This window comes from Protomyctophum bolini (assembly GCF_963924005.1).
Source record: "Protomyctophum bolini genome assembly, chromosome: 17".
NCBI lineage: Eukaryota > Metazoa > Chordata > Actinopteri > Myctophiformes > Myctophidae > Protomyctophum > Protomyctophum bolini.
Genome location: NC_137878.1, coordinates 26,006,706 through 26,028,767, shown reverse-complemented (window position 1 = coordinate 26,028,767; position 22,062 = coordinate 26,006,706). Strand labels below are relative to the sequence as shown.

At 42.3% G+C, this 22,062-nt stretch overlaps 1 protein-coding gene across 1 annotated transcript in view; it reads left to right on the top strand.

The window, feature by feature from the left end:
- LOC308332193 (uncharacterized protein) overlaps positions 1–22,062 on the top strand; it is a 46,091-nt gene extending 24,029 nt beyond the window's left edge. Inside the window, exons 16-41 of the mRNA XM_080787894.1 lie at positions 2,260–2,336; positions 3,829–4,048; positions 5,773–5,810; positions 5,962–6,030; positions 6,219–6,237; positions 6,354–6,377; positions 6,928–6,999; positions 7,165–7,304; positions 7,713–7,835; positions 8,671–8,728; positions 8,838–8,879; positions 8,987–9,040; positions 9,455–9,588; positions 9,902–9,976; positions 10,051–10,099; positions 11,671–11,724; positions 12,535–13,116; positions 14,805–14,926; positions 15,016–15,114; positions 15,659–15,725; positions 16,263–16,400; positions 18,238–19,010; positions 19,708–19,773; positions 20,140–20,188; positions 20,410–20,472; positions 20,772–22,062. Of these exons, the coding sequence (XP_080644020.1) occupies positions 2,260–2,336; positions 3,829–4,048; positions 5,773–5,810; positions 5,962–6,030; positions 6,219–6,237; positions 6,354–6,377; positions 6,928–6,999; positions 7,165–7,304; positions 7,713–7,835; positions 8,671–8,728; positions 8,838–8,879; positions 8,987–9,040; positions 9,455–9,588; positions 9,902–9,976; positions 10,051–10,099; positions 11,671–11,724; positions 12,535–13,116; positions 14,805–14,926; positions 15,016–15,114; positions 15,659–15,725; positions 16,263–16,400; positions 18,238–19,010; positions 19,708–19,773; positions 20,140–20,188; positions 20,410–20,472; positions 20,772–21,220 (3,656 nt within the window). The 3' untranslated portion in view covers positions 21,221–22,062. The remainder of the gene's footprint in view (positions 1–2,259; positions 2,337–3,828; positions 4,049–5,772; positions 5,811–5,961; positions 6,031–6,218; positions 6,238–6,353; positions 6,378–6,927; positions 7,000–7,164; positions 7,305–7,712; positions 7,836–8,670; positions 8,729–8,837; positions 8,880–8,986; positions 9,041–9,454; positions 9,589–9,901; positions 9,977–10,050; positions 10,100–11,670; positions 11,725–12,534; positions 13,117–14,804; positions 14,927–15,015; positions 15,115–15,658; positions 15,726–16,262; positions 16,401–18,237; positions 19,011–19,707; positions 19,774–20,139; positions 20,189–20,409; positions 20,473–20,771) is intronic.

Here is a 22,062-nt window from a genome sequence, read left to right as displayed (position 1 = left end):
TTGAGACCGAAGACACATTTTCACATGTGGACAATAAGTTAAACTAACTAACTAACTAAACAAACATTAAAGTCCATAGACCTGGCTGGGGACAGGGAATTTATCATTAGGCCCTAAACAAACATTAAAAGTCCATAAACTTGGCTGGCCTATGACGTCATTTCGGAAAGCCATGCATTGGACGGGGTAACGCCCCTCGAAAATGTAGGGTGGCATTTCTTCGTTGGCCTAATGGGAATGTGTGTGCAAAGTTTCACGGCAATCGGATGCTCCGTTCATGATTGGATGCATTACTTTCAAAGCCACTCCTGCAAACTTCAGATGACAATATTAGCCAATCAGGATGGAATATGAACAATCAGACAGATCCGTCTTTATCACACAACTATAGATAATGTGTACCAATTTGGGAGATGTTTGGACAAAATCTGTAAGAGTAATATAATAATCATTATTCTTTTTACAAAAATCAGCCTCCTAGTGGCACTATAAAACACCCATGTGAAAAATGCAGGGCAGAGGTTTTTCATTGGCCTCTAGGGAGTGTGTGTGCAAAGTTTCACACAGATTGGTCCAGTTATAGGTCAAAATGTGAATCGGCAGATTTGAATAATGTAGGCTGTAGGGTGATATTTCTTCCTTGGCCTAGTGGGAATGTTGGTGCAAAGTCTCGGTCTCGGCTATGCTGCGTTAATAAATAGAGGAATTTTGTTCAAAACGAGCCACTCCTGCAAACTTCAGATAGCAATCTTAGACAGTCATGATTGAATATGAACAATCGGACAGATATGTCTTGATCATATGCCTATAAAGATAATCTGTACCAATTTGTGTGATGTCTGGATAAAATATGTAGGCGTAATAGCCAAAAATATGTTTTGCAAAAATCAGCCTACTGGTATACAGATGATGAACAACTGGTTCCGCTCTGGCCTCCAGGGAGTGTGTTTGCACAGTTTCACACCGATCTGTCCAAAGGTGCTCGAGATTTGTTGTCAGCAACAGACGGACGGACAAACACACACACACACACACACACACACACAGACACACCGACGGACGGGGTGAAGACATGCTCTCTGCCACGTCTTCGGCCTGCATGGCATGGTGGAGACATATCCATTTCATGTCTGCCTAGTTCACACTTCATATTAAATGTGATGGTGGCTTCTTGGACCAACAACTGCACAACACACGGTGTTGTGCATTAACGTTGTAGTAGTTGCAGTAGTATGTAGTATGTAGTAGTTGCAGTAGTATGCCTCCCATGAGGATGTCACCCATGTGACATACCTCTCCAGAACTAGTCCCTGCAGCATGTTTGTTCTATCATGTAGTTAAAACTATATTGATAACAAATATCCATTTAATGTCTGCCTAGTTCACACTTCTCCATATTAAATGTGATTGTGGCTTCTTTGACTTTCTGTAGTACAGTCCGGTGTTGTGCTATTCTGGTCTTTCCCCAGATGAGGATGTCACCCATGTGACATACTACTCCCAGACTAGTCCCTGCAGCAGTGCAGCATGTTTGTGCATGTGAGTGTTATGTACAACGATATACTGTAGCCGCACGCCATACTTGACAGGGGATACAAGTATGGGCTTCAGTGGTTGAAAGGGAGTGTATTAATTATTTCACAAGCAAATTGTGAAGCGCTATATCGTTGTACATAACTGGAGGTTATTCAATAACTGTGGTTAATGTAAACGGATATTAGCGAACAATTCGCCAGGTGGCCCTTCTCGCTTGCTACAGCGACAGTGTAGTTTGTAGTTGCACTTTGGCAGCTATCGCAAGTCTCAGATGAATACAGGAATACGCAGAGGCACAAAGTCTCAGACACACTGAGCGCTGGTTGGTTCCATATATTCCATATCTAGGTGATGATCCAGTATTCTCCAGGGTTTAATGAGGTCAGTGTCGTGATATTCATATATGGTGATGGCCATATTTGGAGTGTGTCACAAGGCGTGATGGACTGACAGCCATATATGGTGGCGTGACGTGTCACAAGGCGTGATGGACTGACGTCCATACTGTATATGGTGGCCTGACTTTGACAGAGCGACAGACAGGTTTTGCAGGTTTTCATATAGTTCGTTTATAGTTTCATAAATCTCAAGTGGCACAGCAACCAAATTGGAACCATGTGATGTAAAATATCTTTGTATCAAACAAAATTTGGATTCAGCAGGTTATAGGGACTTGATCATGATATGGATGCCTGGATGACACTTTATACCTTTTTGTTTTAGGAAGAACATCTTACAAAGGGGATTCTTCAAATAAGCAGAGAAATGGCTCTGTGTCCCAGAGGAATCCAGAGTTCTTTGTAAGTTGTATGGCCCTCATTTATCAATTGAGTGTAAAATCTGCCACAGATTCGAGTGCAGGTTTCGTAGTACACCCACGTCGCCACGGCATTTATAAAGTGATCGCAAACAGCTGATCCTTCCTTAATTTCGTTCTGACGTTAATAAATGTGACGGCTGAAATCTATCTGGCACGCCCTATGAAATCAAGCCTCAAAAAAAAGGTTCTCCCGTGCCTTGCTGCCCGCCTCACCCCCCTCTCTCATACACACACACAGACGCATGCACACGCAACTTGCAAGCCCTGCCCAACTAACTGGTGTGTTGTTAAATAAATAAAGAACGAACAAACACCTGCATGAATTAAATAAAGTTGTAGGCCTACCCTGTCTGTTTCCCTCTCACCTCGCTTGCCTTGCTGTCATGCATGCACGCACGCACCTACATGACACATCGACATCGCATCGCCATGAATGGAATATGTTTATTTTACGTTTATATTAATTTTACCCATTCGTGCACAGTGCACGGCAAAGGCGTGAGACTGCACACTGCTGTGATAAGTCATGTGGGTGAGTGTCAGTGATGCCTGCATGAGAGATAGGCTATCATGTCGTCAAGGCAGTCATAATCAACGTTGTAGTGATTTGATCATTGATGAACGAATCATACACATATGGATGAAGGCTTGCCGCTTGCATGTGTGCTGGTATGTGTTGGCGACGCACGCCGCGGTCCCGTCCTCCCGACCCCCTAAAATGATCTCGCTTTTATCTGAACTGTCAAAGCACTTATTTAAATGGTGAATGATTAAGCCCCTTACGCCTATAGCCTGCTACAATTGCAAATAGGCAAGCTGTATATGCTTGTCATTGTCACTTGGAAATAAAGGCGTGCACGCCGTGCAGTCCATTTATGCCTTTTCTTTTATAATATCACTCACAGACAGTAGGCTACAGTGATATAGGCATCTGATGTCATGCCGCATGCTCTCCCAAATCATCTCACAAGTGCGCTCGCATAACAAGGCCAGTAAAGCACTGTTAGATTAAGCACAAACTAATACATTGTAAAAGTGTTATATTGTATTTAATTTCGCGAAATTAATTACTTGTAAAGTTGGAAATCTCTCATTTTCTTTTTTTTACATGTATATACATAGTTTTATATTAACATTTTAGGAGTGAAAACATATGCTTAGATGCCTGTGACAGCGTGTCAGCAGTTCAGACAATGCTGCTCCGCTTGTGTACGACAGAAAAACAGCCGAGGACAACGCATGACAGCTTCCGACCAGACGTGACTTTTTGTCCTACTCAAGTTCAATTTCAAGCTTTGGTGGAAATGGTAAATGCCGAAAATTTCGGTAATGTTGGCGTGCACCCATATTTTGGCGTACGCACGGTTGATAAATGAGGGCCTATATGTCTTCATCGATACACTTGTGGCAGCCGCATGATCACTGTCAAACAAGCAACCGCTTTATTGTTTTTGATGGGTTGTTTTCTTCAGGAGCCGCCAGCCACTCAGGGACCCTCGCGTTCACCGACATCTTCGCAGTCACTGACTGCACAAGCAACTCGGAGACACTCGCGGTCACAGACATCTTCGCAGTCGCAGAGTCCACCAGCAACTCAGAGAACCTCGCAGTCGCAGACACCCCTGGTTGTTCGGCAACCCTTGCCGTCACAGGCACCCCAGCACCAGTCTGCGTCCAGCACGGCCACACGTGGTAAGCTTGCAGGCTCAACAGTATGCACCCAAAAAAAGGGTGGCCTTTCTGGTCTTGTGGTTATTAGGGTTGGGATTCGGAACCAGATTACCACAATGTCCCATTTCACAAGTTCATATATAAAAATCTTATAGATCTCATACTGTAGATCGGCTATTTTCAAACGGCAGCAATTGCCTGTCATAATTTCACCACACCCCTCCCTATCTAATTATTGGACAGTATTAGGATGTTGATATTAATTTTGTATTCCAAACACAAAGTGTTTTTTGACAGGGGGGTCATATTTTGACGGCAGTAACTGCCTGTCATAATTTCACCCCCCTCCGTATAAAAATATTGGATAGTATTATGATTTTGATATTCATTTTGTAGTCATCTTATAGTGGCCCAAATCAAACCTTAGAAAGCATGAGTTTTTGATTGATAGGTTTTACTTTTAACCCATTCAATCCAAACGCATCTGTCATTTTAGATGTTATACTTTGGGCTTGGGTAGACTTTCTTGTCTCCTTCATTGGCCACAATCTAATCTAGTGAGGTGAATCCAATACTGTGAAAGTCATATACTGGCACTCTTGACAGTAGTTGTTTTCTGTGTGTCTGAACGTACAGCTGACTATTAGGTTTGTCACCTCCCCCTTCACATTCAATAGATATGGTGATCTTTTGTGGCCAGAGGTAATGTCCTGGTGTCTAGTAGGACTATAGTAAATCATAATAAAGAAATTGCCGTAAACCTGTAAAAAAAACATATTTAGCCACTCGTTTGAATGCCCCGCCCCTGTCAAGCTAAAAAAAGCTTTTTTTACACTAATTTTTTATTTTCTATAATAACAACCTAAAACATGAACCTTGGTTGAAAAAAAACCAAGGTTGTCCTTTAAGGAAATAAGTAGATAGAAATGTAATGCTGGTAGAATGAGGGTGTCGTCCATAAACTCTGGAACACTCAAAATAAATAACACACATTTAACACCAGGCATGACTAAACAGTCTTTTCCATGAGCCCCATTTCCTCAGACTTTCCACTGAGCCCTCAGGCCAAGAGCTCACACGCAAACCCCTGACTTTGTACTGTATATTTAGCACGTCTGAAAACAATACAAGGAAGTCACCAGAGTACATTTCCCAGAAGCCGAGACAATCCACTGGGAGCTCAGGTCAAGAGCTCACACGCAAACCCCTGCCTTTTTGTATATTTATTCAGCACATCTGGAAACCATTTCCATTTCTTAGATGTTTATAGTGGTGTGATGTTCCTTCTTTTTATTGAATGCATTTGCCTACTTTAGCACCATGAGATTCTGAGGATATAAATAAAATCTATTATTATTACATTAATATTATTATTACATACACATAAGATAATAGAATATCATAATAAAACATGGATTATTAATCTCCTTTACAAATCAAGCATAATTATATAGCAATTTTTTGTGGGGTGTCTTTATCCCAATTTGTGATTTATTCTGCTTTAATATATTTTTTAAAGCTATTGCTGAGGCCCCTGGTGGTGGAATGACAGCACAACATTGTACCAATACAGAGGCTACAGTCTCCACGCTGGAAAGTGTGTGCGCGTGTGTGTGTGTGTGTGTGTGTGTGTGCGTGTGTGTGTGTGCGTGTGTGCGTGCGTGCGCGTGTGCGTGTGTGCGTGCACACACATCACTTTAACATCTGCATACTCATATATGTGTGTGTATATTTCGTTTGCACAGCAAATCATCCAGTCACGTTTTGCACTCTGCACTGCCAGGTGAATATGAATTCTGTTCTCACCACCATAATCCGGACATCATCGCCACACTGTTTTGGCATTGCTTGCCTCTTTCTATAATTCTATAAAATACGCTGTACGATAATTGTAAAGGTGACGCTAATGTGAACTTATTTTTACTCTCAATCAGGTCTGCAATATAACATTTGAGAAAACATCACAATTTGTTCTTCATGTGAAAGAAGATCAACACAAGAAGGTGAGATACATTTGCATATGTTCACCAGTTGCTCAAGAATATTAATGATTTTACTTTACCAGAAACTGAACTGTGTGTGTGTGTGTGTGTGTGTGTGTGTGTGTGTGTGTGTGTGTGTGTGTGTGTGTGTGTGTGTGTGTGTGTGTGTGTAATACACATAAACATACACATACACGTTGATAATGAAGACCGTCTTTGGGACAGAAGGTACTACAATAAATTAAACCCTGTTATCTCATGGTCTGTTGTTAACCACATGTACTGTACAGTATGTCACATTAATGCATCTTGTTTATTCTTAACCCTCTGTTCTACAATCACAGCAGATGAAGTGGAGCACGAACCAGGTATGATTTATTATTTTCTACTTGTTCTACGTGTTGGACTATTGTTGTGGAGAGTACATAAGAAAGAAAGAAAGAAAGAGGCTCATGTATAGTTAGACTGGAGTCAAATGCACACCATGCTTGAGCAGTGGTTTTCAACCAGTGGTCCGGCCGGGGACCACCAGTAGTCCTCGAGGGGGTTCTAGGTGGTGCCCAGCTGCTATTGATGAAGAGTTGGTAAACAAATGGACCCTTGAGTTGTATATAGTAGTCAGCACTGTCCATGGTGGAAAGCACATAATGATGCATTTTAATTTATGTCCATACACCATTATGGATTTCAAACCGAAATTGAGTCTTCAATGGGTTTTTTCCCCCTGTCCGCGGCTCCGTGCCGGGTGTGTGTAATGATGATCTTGATCCATGATCTTGAAGGCAGCACCTCTGCATCAACTGTAGACAGTAAAGCTAAATTGAAGCTTGTTTTCATCTTACAGTAACGTTCTACAGTAATGTCTTGTTTTCATCCTACAGTACAGTTCTACAGTAATATCTTGTTTTCATCCTACAGTACAGTTCTACAATAATATCTTGGATGAAATCCAGGACATCAAGAGTGAAGAGCGGGCTGAACCAGTCATCGGTGAGTGGTAGAATAAGTGATGTGATTGGTGCCATGCAAGGAGCTATACATCACATTATTACATTACTGACCAGTGACCATGATGAAGTGAAAAGGTACACAGTTTCACTCACATATGACTCTTGTCCTTCAATAATGATGCATGGAGCATTTTCTTTTTGCAAGGTCTTCTTCATGTTGTGATGTGTATCAGCACCCGAGCTAGAGTCATTGCTTATTGCGCATGCCATGTTTGCGAGAAGACGTTCCCTGCATCCATGTTCAGAGGCCATCTGCATCAAATGGATCACATCAAACAGACTCTGGTGAATCATTTGTTTCGGTTACTTTTTGGTTGCATATAGGTTTTGATTTGTGTTGACAAAAGTGTGTGTGTGTGTGTGTGTGTGTGTGTGTGTGTGTGTGTGTGTGTGTGTGTGTGTGTGTGTGTGTGTGTGTGTGTGTGTGTGTGTGTGTGCGTGTGCGTGTGCGTGCATGCTATTGTGTCGTAACTCATTTGAGAGTCGTGTTTGAGATAAGTACATTGCACACTACCTTTAATAACTTCATTCAGGACCATGGTCATTTAATAGACAATCTCATTCAACCGACCAGTGTTTCTTCTATTTATCAGTAATAACAGTAATTGCTATTTCAATACATTGTCATAGTAGTGGGATAATAACACCATGGGACTTTCCATTTGTTCTCTTTTGATTCAATGTGTGCTCTAGATGCGCCAGAGTCCTGCACGGTTATCTAGCTGGAATGGAAAAGGGAAAAGTCGTTACGAAGCCCTACAATCACTGGCCTGGGAGGAGGAGAACGCTCGGGGACCTGAACACATGGTGCTGAAGGTAAAATGGCAAACAAAGCAAACTGCTCAGTGGTCACGTCATTGATCCTTACGTAAGGTCTGATAGTGATTAAAAGGAGGTTCCACACCTCAAGCCAAACTCAAGTATAAGAAGAAGGCACTGGAGTAACTTGGACAGTTGAAGCCTTTCCTTTAATGTAGCACGGTGCGAGGCAGGAAAGACATTTTGATGTTATTACATTTTCATCAGGTCATCAATCATAACATAGAGATATAATTGTATAAATTAAGGCAGAGTATATTTATTATCCAGTTTGTATTGGACGGAGTCATTCTATTCAAATTGGAATCGGGTGAGATGACTGCTCAGACAAACAGAAATGCTGCTTTTATAGCAGTCAGGCAGTTTACACAAATACACACATATTCCCATAGACATTCCACACATGAAGAAGTAGCCTACATATGAGGTATTCCGAGGTCAGTCTCCTGATATGCCCCTGTGCGTCACTGATAGTATGTGTGTGTGTGTGTGTGTGTGTATGCTCTCCACTGTTCATCTCTTCCACACATATGACATGATATGTATGTTCTGCGTGAGTGTAACTGGGGTAAAGCTGAACTGGTAAATCTGGGTGAGAGGTAAATCCAGACTTCTGCCCGGCAACAAGAGCAATACATACATACCAGCCCATACATACAGTAGACCTCATGACAATGGATATTACATACTAGTACAGTACTAGTACTGTATATATCTCTGTAAAGCGCTTTCGATAAAGGCGCTATAAATGTACAATTTTATTTATTTAACGGCCCAAGTTGCCGGTACTGTAAAACATTGACATTTATTTTATTTGTATTTATTTATTCAGCTAATTGATCTTCCAAGGAGGATTGTCAACATGATCATTGACAATGACTATCGTAAAGGTGAGTATCCTACGGGCATCGGTGTCAAACATACTGGTGCTTGTCAGATGGGGTCTGTCTGAGGCCCACCTCTACCCTACTTTAATGGTTTCTAATGATTCGTTTACAGTCTGCAACGTGCTTGATAATTACTTACCAGGGACCCGTGAAGGTTAGTTAATTTCATCAGCGCTATGTGCTTGCCTCCCGTTCATTTATCTAAAATAATGTTTGTGGTGTTTTATTATGACATGCTCTGTTTTGTATGTGTATGCATAGTTCCAAAGATCGCCACACATGATGAGCTACAGGGCAGCCACGAATGTCAGCTGGGTGAGTACCACTGCAACCACTCAAAAGGGTTGTAACAACAAGCACTATTACCAGTAAGACGCCTAAGGGCGAGAAGCGAGGTTGCGTGCACACATGACAGCTGGGTTGAGCGCTGACGCTTTGGCATGGGGGATCAGATCAACATGGAATTAATTCTGTTTCGGAATGCTGGGCATACAGTATGTACATACACAAACATACATTTCAACTCTTGACCGTTGCATGTATCCTGTCCAAATATCTGAAAAAGTGCTAGGGAGAAGCCATAGGCCATATATGGAGCATGTCCTGAGTGTACAGGTCAGATCAACATATGGAATGTCAGAACAGGTCAGCTCCGTAACACTGTACCTACTGCATAAGTAGTCTGGTGGACTTGATTGGAGGATTTTGACTGATTGTCTTCCCTACCAGGTCCGCAGTATATGGTTCATTACAAAAGTGGCAGTGGGCCATCCAAATCCTTATGTTTGCTCTGTGAGACGCTGCTGAAAGAACTTGACTTCAATGCCCACGTATACAGTTTTGAACACCGCACAGCGTTTCTGGTGAGTATGCAACTACCAGACGTTGAACCCTCGTCTATCGCATAGGAAACCAAACATCTAATAGGCCAAGAATCCCCTTGGCCAGGGGAGATATTAGGCTAGGCTTAGGATATATATGGGGGAGTATAATTTACACTGTGTATCTGCAAAAGGCCACGTTTCTCTGTAAAAAATGAAATGATGCTGGAAGTACATTCTACTATGTTAGCATGTGCTGAAAACTGTGTGTGTGTGTGTGTGTGTGTGTGTGTGTGTGTGTGTGTGTGTGTGCGTGTGTGTGTGTGTGTGTGTGTGTGTGTGTGTGTGTGTGCAGGAAAACAAAATCCCTGACATGTCGCTGAACTTGGCAAAGCAGGATGCGGAAATCCACTCCACTGGTCGTATAAAGGTATTATGATTAATTTAACCCAGCATTCGGTTCCATTTCAAGATACACTAATCTCTCTGTTTTGTATCTTACAGAATGTGACACTGAGCGGCCTACATGGTCCATTAAATACCTATAAAAACGGTGAGTGTGGTTATTATGGGCATAAATGCAGTGTTGCATTCGTCATTGCACGCAGTACCACTGCGTCCCCCCAAAGATTTTTCAGGAGCACTCAGCATGCACACGCACATGCATCGATTACAAACAACCCTTCATTTCTCACCTCAACAAAGTATACAAGGGCTGCCGAGTGCAGAGTGTCACACCAGTCTGCATTAACATAGGAATGAGCCTACTGTAGATGCATATCGATGTGTGACCTGTAGTGTACAGTAGGTGTTTAGCAACATCTTTAAAATTGCGTACCACCAAAGGTAAAATCAGCGATGCAACACTGGGCATAAGGAGAGAAATTGTTCAGATGGTCCACGTACCTGCTGTTGTATAAAAACATAGATGACAAGAAAATGTTCTCAGCGGAGCACAGACCTGCCACCATGTCTATCCATGATGTCCCCATTTGGCCAGTAGAGCTTCATGATGTGTCCAAGAATCATACTTATAGGGGCGTATGATTCTTTATAAAGGATTGTATATTCTATTAACCTCTTGACCTTTTGTATGACTTGTCTTGCCTGCTGATCCAGTATATTCATGCTGACCCTGCAATGTGCTTTTTGTATGAGACGTGGCCTCGCCCTGAACCAATGCAATGTAATTGTACAACCCAGTACACCACAAGTGGTGTCGCTCTGACCAGAAAGAATTATGTGAAGCAATGGGAGATATAATATCATGTTCTGGTTGTGCTGCCAATTCTAGGCGTAGTGTTCTGGCAGTATTCAAATGTTCTGTTCGGTTCTCCGAATCTCGGCGGCTGGGGACATGACTCATGTGCTTTTGGTTGAGAAACTGGTAAACAGTCATGACTTGTGATTGGAGGAAGCACGTCTATATAGACAGAGGGAAAATGTGGAAAAGGCAGCTAACATGCCAGACTAAATCCGAGGAACAAGTGCGACTCTACTTCTGTACGGTTCATCGGCTGCTTGCACAGCTATCCTTTTTCAACACTTGTACTTTTCTATTTGGATTCAGCGCTGTACTTTACTTTGTACTTGACTTGATCTACTTTATCTCTTTGACTTATTCTCATTTTTGTATTATCTTCAATTAAACCTTTTTGATCAGACCTAATGGTTTTATTCATCTCTACTGGGAATATTGAGAATATTCAATAAGACCTGCCACCATGTCTATCCATGATGTCCCCATTTGGCCAGTAGAGCTTCATGATGCTAATCCATTCAGATGTTTCTGTGACAGCTAGGCCACGCCTTCTCGCTACTACTAATATTGGTAGTTTAAATCCAACTAATGGTAATTATATAGTGAGTTTTTGTGACAAGAAGAGAATCACACATTTCCATTATTTCAAAGACTCTTACTATTCTAATACAGCCAGAGTATTCAGATAGCCATGGTTGTATAGTCTAACAACACAGTGAATACACATTGTAGACAGACTGAAATCAGTACAATACACCAAGTCTCTTCACCAGAGGTGGTATTATGTCTATCTAGTATACCTATCCTCTGCCATCTATAATCAGTATGTGTCCCCATGTGAAGAAATGTTTTATCTGTTCCAGTGGTCATGGAGATGGAGGCTCAAGGACACCTTATTCCAGCGGGAAAGAAATTGGGTAAGACAAGACTAATGTGTTGGTCCACTGGCTCTTAGGACTGAAATGCTCAGGTTCAGGTTTTCGAGTGTTCAAGTTTTATGCTCGATGTGACTGTAATTTAAATGTTATGTACAATCAGACGTACAGAACAATGAGGATACACAGAACACGTCTACAGTGAGACTGAAAGGGTGCGTTCGGAAATGCGCACCGGAATGTGTTTTTTGTTTTTTGTGCACTGGGTAGTGATGTCATGACCAGTTAAAACTAACCTGAACATCATAGACTCAGTGCCATAGGTTTTGCGTGTTTCTGCCTCTCTGGAAGGGAGATCCTTTGCTGAAGCCCTCTGAGATACGTAATATGTAATACGCGGAATATCTGACATTTAGCATCACGCTTCAATCAATCAATCAATCACGCGTCAGAAATATTTGACATTTAGCATCACACGTCAAAACCTAGCCAGGGTACAAGCAGACTACAAGCAAACTATATAAGCAGGAGCAGAAGCTCAGATGGGGTCTTCTTCTCCAGAGAGTGCGAGAGACCGGTGTGAGAGAGTGCTTTGAGAGCATAGCATTGACTGAGCTGATTGGTAAGATGGACCTGCCTTGTTACTACTTCTACTGTCCTATATGTAACCAATGTGTTTCAATGTGTTCTGCATAATCTGCAATACTCAGTAAAGAGGTGTTTGCTCTAACATGCATATTTGGTTTGTTTGGACCGCAAATATGCAACTACATATGCTTCCGACTTTGTAAAGATTGATTGATTGATTTACTTGTATCCCATCGCCGGCATAATCTCATGTTGTTTGATCAGTCCCTACAGAAACTCGTAAGGAGATTGACAAAGACGTTGGGAGCGACAAAATGACCAAGATGTCTGAGAGAGATGATGACAAAGGACGTCCAGTGAATGACCACACTCCACAGTGTCCAGATGTGAATGACAACACTCCACAGCGTCCAGATGTGAATGACCACAGACCACAGACCATTCCAGTGGAAAAGGAAGCAGTGCCTGAGAAAGATTCCCATGTCCATAAACCTGATGAGAAGAAGTGTGTCCCACTCAGAAACGTGGAACGTAGAGCCGGTACAAGCATCAGTGTGGACAGAGACACTGACACTACAGAAAGACAAAAGACTGAAAAAGGCAAAGAAACCCGAAAGGCTCATGAGGGAGAAGAGGCCGGAACAGAAAGGGGTGTGACCAGCAAGGACACCACGTCAAAAGTTGGGAGAGACCTCAACGAGGAAATGAAGAGCAGGAAAAGGCGAAGGAGTGGACACGCCAGCCCAGAGGAGGGGGTTAAAAGACAACGACTCAGCAATGTGGAATCCCAGTCTAACTCCAGGGCAACCAACAAAGTCGTGTCCAAATACAATGGACCTACAGTGGGTCAGTATAGTTCATTATAGGCAAAGTTTCTCCTATTTTTTTTAATCTATAAGCTCACAATGTGTCCTGTCACAGTGCATTGGCCCTAAGTTGTTATTGTCTCCATCAGTCGAAGGCTTGGGGAGAGTACGTATGTTTTGCACTCTGTCCGTCCGTGTGTGTCCATCTGTGTGTCCGTCTGTGGACAGCTAATCTCTGGCACCACTTGATCGCAGCCGCACTCTGCACACACACTCCCTGGATGCCAGAGCTGAACCTCTGCCCCAAAGTTTTCACATTGGCCTGTTATAGCGCCACCAGGAGGCCGCTTTTGTCAAAACACATTTCTTGACAGTAAACCTTCGGATTTTGTCCAAACATCACACAAATTGGTGCACAGTCTCTCTATAGCCATTCAACGTAATAGGTCTTTCAAAATTTCAGACTCCATCCTGATTTGCTAAGATTGGCTTCCAAAGTTCGCAGGAGCACTCCGTTTCGAACAAAATGCCACAAAGCATGAACACATTGTGTGATTTCAATGAAATTTGCACGCACATTCCCACTAGGCCGAGGAACAAATGCCGCTTGAAAATGTTCAACTCAGCCTCATGGTGGCGCTCTAAATGGCCGATTTGTGTTTTTACCTTCCGAACTGTGTACAACCTTGTATACACAGTCCCTAGAGGCCAAAGAAAAACCTTTGCCTGAAATGTTTTACATCTGCTCATTATAGCGCCACATGTGATCAAGACGAGTTTGTTTGATTTCTCATATTCCATCCTGATTGGCTAAGATTGGCTTCCAAAGTTTTCAGGAGTTTTGTACCCGTTTTGTACAAAATGCTGCAACTCATCAATGCAGTGTCCTATTGCGGTGAAACTGTGCACGCGTATTCCCACTGAAGAAGAAATACCACTTGACATTTTTCAAATCAGTCTGATGGTGGCGCTATAACAGGACAAGTCGCGTCTCCGTCTTTACATATAACTGCACCGATCTGCGTAAAAACATCTGGCCTGCATTTTGCAATTCTGCCTTTTTGAGTGCCACCAGAGGCCCAAATATGTGGAACACTTTTTTAATATTAGTCCTTCAGATTTGATCCAAATATCAATCCTGGAGGAGACCTGTGCCCCGAAGGTCACTTCTAGTTGTCATTGTCTTCACCAGGCCGAAGGCATAGGGAAGAGTATGTTTGTGTCCGTCCGTCCATGTGTGTGTCCGTCTGTGTACAGCTAATCTCCGGCACCGTTGGCCCAGTAGATGGCAAACTGTGCACACACACTCCCTGGTTGCCAATGACAAACCTATGCTCCAACATTTCTTAACACATTACTCGTAGACATTTTATCCATACGCAAATTCACCCTTTGTCAGATTTCTGATTGGTCCCTGACTGACATCGTTTTTGGAAACACTCTGCACCGTGATGTTCCTTTTAACATAAGTTTAAAATAAGAATTGAACGCACAGAATATCAATACGAAGCAACTGAAAAACAGGTTATTTCAATGGTAGTGGATGGAGAGAAAGGATTTTTGTCCAACCACGAAACAGCAACCAATGGGTGCGAAGAGGGGCACAAACATGGGCGGGACTTGACAAAGGTGAATTGGTACACTCTATATTCATGTGATCAACACGGATCTGTCCGATGTCCCATATTCCATCCCAATTGGCTTTCTCTCACCTGTCAACCTTTCCAGGTTTGAACTTTGTGGTAGCAGTCACGCACAAGAAAAGGTGTACATTGTTCTGTCGACTGTGCAGGACCAGACCGCATGACAAAGATCACATGTTCAGAAACACACACAGAGTAAACTACGTGGTGAGTGATTAAAATGTCTACTCTATCTGCTGTACAATTTTAGGAAACTGTTTGGTTTTCTAACTGTAAGTTATGAATGATGCATTTAGAAGTCCAAGTGCCCAAAGTTGACCGCTCCACTGTCGGACACGCAGCTCCTGAAGATTGCCACTGAGTTGGCTGAGAAAGACACAGGCAACAGGATGGAGGTAACTCACAACAGAGGTTTTCTCAAACTTTTTCTTGTACCCTATTTAATCAGACCACGGACCCCCATTTAAATGTCCTACAGTAGCAGGCATGTGTAGAGGGGGTGGCTTTTGGTGCTTGGGCACCTGCCCTTTTGCCTCAAAGTGCCCCTCTACCATAAACAAATAATAAAATAAATAATAATATATATAGAATGTTTAATGTTTACATGGTAATAAGAACATATTGCTAATTTTACTGTCCAATGACATGGGCCAAGTTATTGTGGAACATCTTGCTCCATTAGCATAAGACATCCAATGCAGGCCTACTACATTTTCTGGTGTGAAATGGCACGAGGGACGTACCCCACAAAAAGACCAAGAATAGATTCATAGTGGTGATATTGAAACCTATTGTTGGAATAGACAAGTGACCCACTTGGAAAACCACCAACTCTCGCACGCGCACACACACACACACACACACACACACACACACACACACACACACACACACACACACACTCTTTTAAAATTGCGGTTGTCTCTTTTATTTGCATAGACTCTCACAATGGATTGTGAAGAAGAGTATGAAGATCTGACTAGAAGAACCACAGAAATACCAAAAGGTAAAACCCTGTGTACTTTGCAGCGTGCTTTGCAGTGTAGCTACTTGTCTGCCAAAGACTACCGCATGTTATTAAAGAAACATTAAAAGACAGGGCCTCCAGATAAATGCTGAAAATTCTAATGTGTTAAACATGTTGGCATTCTCATAAACAACTATTCTGTCAGATAACCCTAACCTCAGTAAAACCATACCCCTACCACCATACCCCCCTTAAAGCCTAGTTTGGCACGCACTAACCAACGCAGTGTACAGGATTTGATGAGGTCAGATCAACATATGGAATGTCACAAAACAGGAAGGACGGGTGGGGATGGATCAACATGATGCACTGACAACCATTATATGGATATCTAAGGGTCTCCATGATGTCACATGGTGCGATACCGTATATGGAGACGTGGGTGACTAACTAACGAACGGGAGATGCATGTTTTCATAGAAGCGCGACCTTCGTTCGCAATAACCTTACAGTGACAGTGTTTAGCACAGAGCTGTGGTTTCTATTTTGCACATGATTGTGGTGTTTCTCCTTTAGCCTTAGACAGAATTCAAGCCCTCCTGACACAGCAGAGAGGATCACAGGATTCACCTTCTGCAACTATCCCTCAACCAGAGAGTCTGAAACACCAGGACATGACCAGTTTACATGAACCTTCACATCACCCTGATGATGGTAAATTAAAATGTACCAATGATATAATGTAGAATGATCTTGAACATTATTGTACAATTTCCAGAATAGGAATAAAAAGGCAAAGAATAGGCCAATTCATTTAAAAGCTAAAAAGGTTGTTAGTTGTCAGCCAATATTATTCTGTATTCTGCCAGTTTCAGTATTTTTATTTAATTTTTTTATCCCAAGATTTTGCAACCCATTTTTTCACCCAGTGTCAATTAATTATCTAATGCAGGGGTTCCCAAACTGTGGGGGGACATGACATGACGGTTTTATGATATTTAACACAAACGGCAAAATCTGGTAAAACATTGATATGGATAAGGAGATGTATAGAGCAACTGCAGGAGTATACATCAGCTGCATGTCTCTGTGCAGTGATTTTCTGTGATTATTCAGACCAGTTCCTTTCCCCTCCATCAGGTGCCCCGGCTGGTCAGGGGAAGGCAGTTTAGAGACCAGGATTACTGCATGTTTTTTGTGAGGGTACCTACCCTAGGGGACACAGGGAGAACATGCAAACTCCACACAGAAAGGCCCAGCCAGTTATAATTTTCTTTCCTTTTTTAACAGTTTATTAGGATTTTTGGTTTACAGGCATTTCAAGAATGTTTAACCAGTAATTTACAGATTGAAAAAATAGCAAAAACATACAAACAAACAAAACAAGAGACAAAACATAATAGACAACAAAATTAAAATAACATGACATTAGGGGGCAGAACAATTGAATTGAAATTGAATTAAATCATTTCACTCCAACATGCATCTCAATAATGGGTGACCAGATGTTTTGAAATATTTAATAATAATTCTCTCCAAATGCAGCACTCCTCCCAGCTCGTTTGGCCACATGTCAACTGTCTGAGGTTTTTCTGACTTCCAGGCCTGAATAATTAACATCCTAGCTGGTAGTGTAGAGAGCGAGATGGCCTGGACTTCATATTTATTTTGAACCTGATCTGGTTCCACCACAACGAAGAGTGTAGTTAGAGGTGTGGGGGGAAGTCTCTTGTCCCTTGTTCTGTTAAACACTTTACACACATGGGAGAAGAATCTTTAAAGATTTTGTTTAATTTAGTTGGGGAATAGTGCAGCCTATGAACAATCTTAAATTGAATCAGAGTGTGTCTAACATTGATATAACTATGGTGAATGTTGGTGATACAATCCTCCCATACTTCATCTGAAATCTCTATGCCCAATTCTCTTTGCCAATTGTCCTTAAACAAGCGTGAAGATGGGCTAGTCATGGCCTGTAAGGTGTCATATAATTGAGAGACTGCATCTTTTTCAAAGGGCTCAATATCAAGAAACTGTCTAAAACTGGATGACTGGGTTGTTGTTCATACTGTGGGATATGTGTTCTAAGAAAATATAATTGAGAGACTGCATCTTTTTCAAAGGGCTCAATATCAAGAAACTGTCTAAAACTGAATGACTGGGTTGTTGTTCATACTGTGTGATATGTGTTCTAAGAAAATGTCTCAACTGCAAGTAACGGAAGAAATGTGATGGTGGGAGCTGGAAGGATTCTTGCAACTTGATTAAAATACACATTTCGTAGGTTCACAATACCCTTTCCCAGTTTCTGTTTTTAACCTATCATCGTTTATCTGCACCCATCCAATTTACAATTACGATTTAAGCATTTATCAGACGCTCTTAATCCAGAGCGATTTACAGTAAGCAAGAACAATACATGGTTATACATCAAATACATAGAAATAGTCATCAAGGATCATAAGCAAGCTAAGAACCTAACATCTGTCTAACAGTAGAGAATATCTATACAATGAAACTATGTGTAATTGTGTATTCCCTCTATCCATAGATAATGAAACAAGTCTAAGCCCACTGGCCACTGGCTCACAGTCCTCACCAATGCCAACCTCGCCCACCGACACCCAGCCAGAAAGTCAGCAGGATCGCAATGTTCAGCTAGAGAGTTCTCAGGACCCCAAGACACGGAAAAGGGAAGCTCCTCAGGACCCTAGGACACAGTCTCAGGACGTCAGGACACAGTCATCATCTCCTCATGACCCCAGGACACAGTCAGGGTCTCCTCATGACTCTGTCAAACAACAAGGGGCCCCTCAGGGTTCCAGGGAAAGGCAGCAGGCTCCCCAGGAATCTGGTGCAAGGCTGCAGACTCCTCATGACTGTGGCATACGACCCATGGCTCAGAAAGCACCTCAACACCCTGGTATACAACCACCAGGTAATGGAACAAATCGAAGCCCACTGGCCAGTGGCTCACAATCCTCACCAATGCACACCTCACCCAATGACACCCAGCCAAACAGTCCACAGAGCTGTGATGTTCAGCTAGAGAGTCCCCAGGACCCCAGCACATGGCAAAGGGCAGCTCAGGACACTAGGAAACCGACACAGCCAAGAGATTCTCAGGGCCACATGACACAGCCAGTGACTCCTGAAGACTCTGTCAATCAGCAAGGGGCTCCTGAGGGTTCCACGGAAAGGCAGCAGGCTCCTCCAGACCCTGGTACAAGGCAGCAGGCTCCTCCAGACCCTGGTACAAGGCAGCATACTCCTCAAGACTGTGGCACCCGACCTGTGGCTCCCCAGTACTCCCCAGATCACCAGGTCAGTGGCCTCTCCTCTCACATAATATGACCATTTTTATTTAATAGACTGACCATGCACAGCTCAATTGCATTATGCAGCCTTGGAATTATTTTTTGTCCCCAAAATGACAGACATGTATCAATGTGTGGTGTTTGTAAAAAAGATCACACCCGTGTGAAGTGAGGGGCGCTAATATATTAAAGTCTAACTCATGTTGTAATGGTGATGTAAAACAAACGGTGACAAAACAAACGTTATATTCTCTTTATTGTTAATGGTATTTTATGTTTGTGTTGAACTAAACAAAATTAAACCTGTATAGGAGAGGCTAGCGCCCCTCAAAAATATATATTATATACTTGGCTCCTCATTTGTAAAATAACTGTAATTAAGAAATTAAAATATGAAAGATAAAGAATATATATATTCGATAAATGGTACCCACTGTGTTCCCATGGGCTCACTGTTCCAATTCTGCTTTCCATTTGGCAGGGCCTTAAACATTCACAAATACTGTTCACTGTTCAGAAGTGGCTGTAATGAACTGCAGTTTGAAATGACTTCTGTATGTCTGTGTTTAGGAGACGCTTCCCAATATAATGACTTCTGTACTGTATGTCTGTGTTTAGGAGAGGCCTCCCAATATAATGACTTCTGTTTGTCTGTGTTTTGGAGACGTGTCCCAATATAATGACTTCGGTATGTCTGTGTTTAGGAGACGCTTCCTCGTATAATTAGTTTCTGGAATCAAGAGCAGTTTCACCAAGTGGATGGTAACCAGGTAAGAGAGACGCTCCACTGCAGCCATCGCCGTCCACCAGTGTTGCGTCATCGTCAACGTTCCCTTTTTAATCAATGAAGGGTGCTCCACTGCCAACAGTTGCGTTTGAACAGCGTTTGGACGGCGTCACCTATTCGCCCAGGTTAATTTTTTGATGCCGTCCAAACACAACGTGACACAACGTGCTCAGTGGAGTCACCTGAACTTTTTTATTATGTATTCTTGAAGGGGGCTACTCGTGGTTGTGAGATAATTTAGATTTTGTACTGTACATGCACTAACCTGTAAAGACGGCTCAAGGCTACTTAATATTGTCTAGTTTGTCTGTTTTTGCTCTTACCCTTTTTTCTCCAATTTATTGTGTAGTTTGTGATGCATCCTGTCTCCTCCTGTCCACCTGACCAACAACCACCAGGTGAGAACCTCTCCATCTACAGACAAGCTTTATGTTCCACTAAAACAATGTTAGAATGAGATGGACATGTCGTTGTTCTGCCTTCTGTGAGTGTCTCCCAACCCTGAACACTCACAACTCAAACATATCAGGTGTGTGAGGTCAACATTACTCCCAAGTCCCAACAGATAGAATGTTGAATATAAAATGAATTGGTCTAATTGTCTCTCTGCTGTTTCCAGTCACCATTAAACAGGAGGTGAAACAGGAAGACCACACCCATCCCTATTTCTCTGGACATACTGGTAAATACTGACACTTATACTGGAACACAACATGCTTCTGATATAGGCTAACCCAGATGTTTTAATGGAATCGATTCTCTGATAGTGACTGACACAATATAAGATGTTGATATCTCTTGGGCCACATTTTTTTCTTATTTACATTAATGATTTAATAAAGGGTATGTGATATGTCATGTGTGTGTGTGTGTGTGTGTGTGTGTGTGTGTGTGTGTGTGTGTGTGTGTGTGTGTGTGTGTGTGTGTGTGTGTGTGTGTGTGTGTGTGTCTGTGTGTCTGTGTCGGAAATGACAAAAACAGTGAAACATGCTTTGGATTACGTGTCATCGAATGGAGATGCAGAGACGGCCAAACGGAGAAGAATTGGCACATGTGACGGCCCTTCAGGTCCTTGTTCAAACGTCTCATCAACTGCCACCCAGACCCAGTATCCCTCTCCCCAAAACCAAGAGGTCAGAGTGAAAGTAGAACATACCCAGTCTCCCGCTCCCCAAAACCAAGAGGTCAGAGTGAAAGAAGAACATACCCAGTCTCCCGCTCCCCAACACCAAGAGGTCAGAGTGAAAGAAGAACATACCCAGTCTCCCGCTCCCCAACACCAAGTGTTGGGTATTTTCATACATGGACGTGTGTACAGATCTGATACTGTAGTATTCAGTACTCAGCAGGGAGCAGGACAGGAGGCGATGTTTGGATATACCACAATTCCAACTCCAGAAGCCTGGCTTAAAGTGACAAGACTAGAGTAGCCGCAATAATATCCCGGTTAACGTTGTCTCTTAGTCTTATAACACCCACTGGTGCTTTATTTGTGATTTATTCTTCAGCCACAGTTTAATCTTGTGCCCGTTTGTAGATACCTTTTGTAGTCGACTTTATTCTCCTCTCTAGAACCTTGCATAATGTCCGCCTCAGTGTCCATTTTTCTGTCTCCTTGCCGTGTTATACCAAATCAACATGACCACAGTGAATGCAATACCTGTTGACCTCAAGTCAACAAATAATTGTCAAGATCTTGTGACACTAGGTACAGGCACACCTACGTGACAAGTGACAGGGAGTTCCATCCACTCCCATTATAAGGGGAACAAATGGAAAGACCGTAGCACTTGCCTCTACGACCTTGCAGGCATGCAAAGGCAAAAACAATAATTATATATAATTATTATATTATTTAGCATACTACGATATTCTACTGTTGAGTGAGGTTCTTAGTTTACTTCTGATCTTTTACTATTTCTATGCATTTGATGTATTATAGTATTTTCTTGTGTTGAATTCTTGCTTACAGTAAGGGCCGATTCATACAATTATTTTAGAGCCGAAAAAAGTTTGTAGCGGCACTGTAGAGCCTACGATGTGACGTCATTCGAGGTTCGGGGAGGGGAGGTGGTAACCGAACTTTCTTCGGTGCTACTGAAAATGATTTCGGCACTAAAAAGGTTGAAGTATTAAAGTCCCCCCCACCTTTTTTTTACCCATAATGTACATATTTTGCCCTTTTTTGTAACTGATTTCCTTATATATGATTTCTTTTTTTTTCATAGAAGTGTATATTTGTACTTCTTTAAATGTTCTGATGAATTGAAAA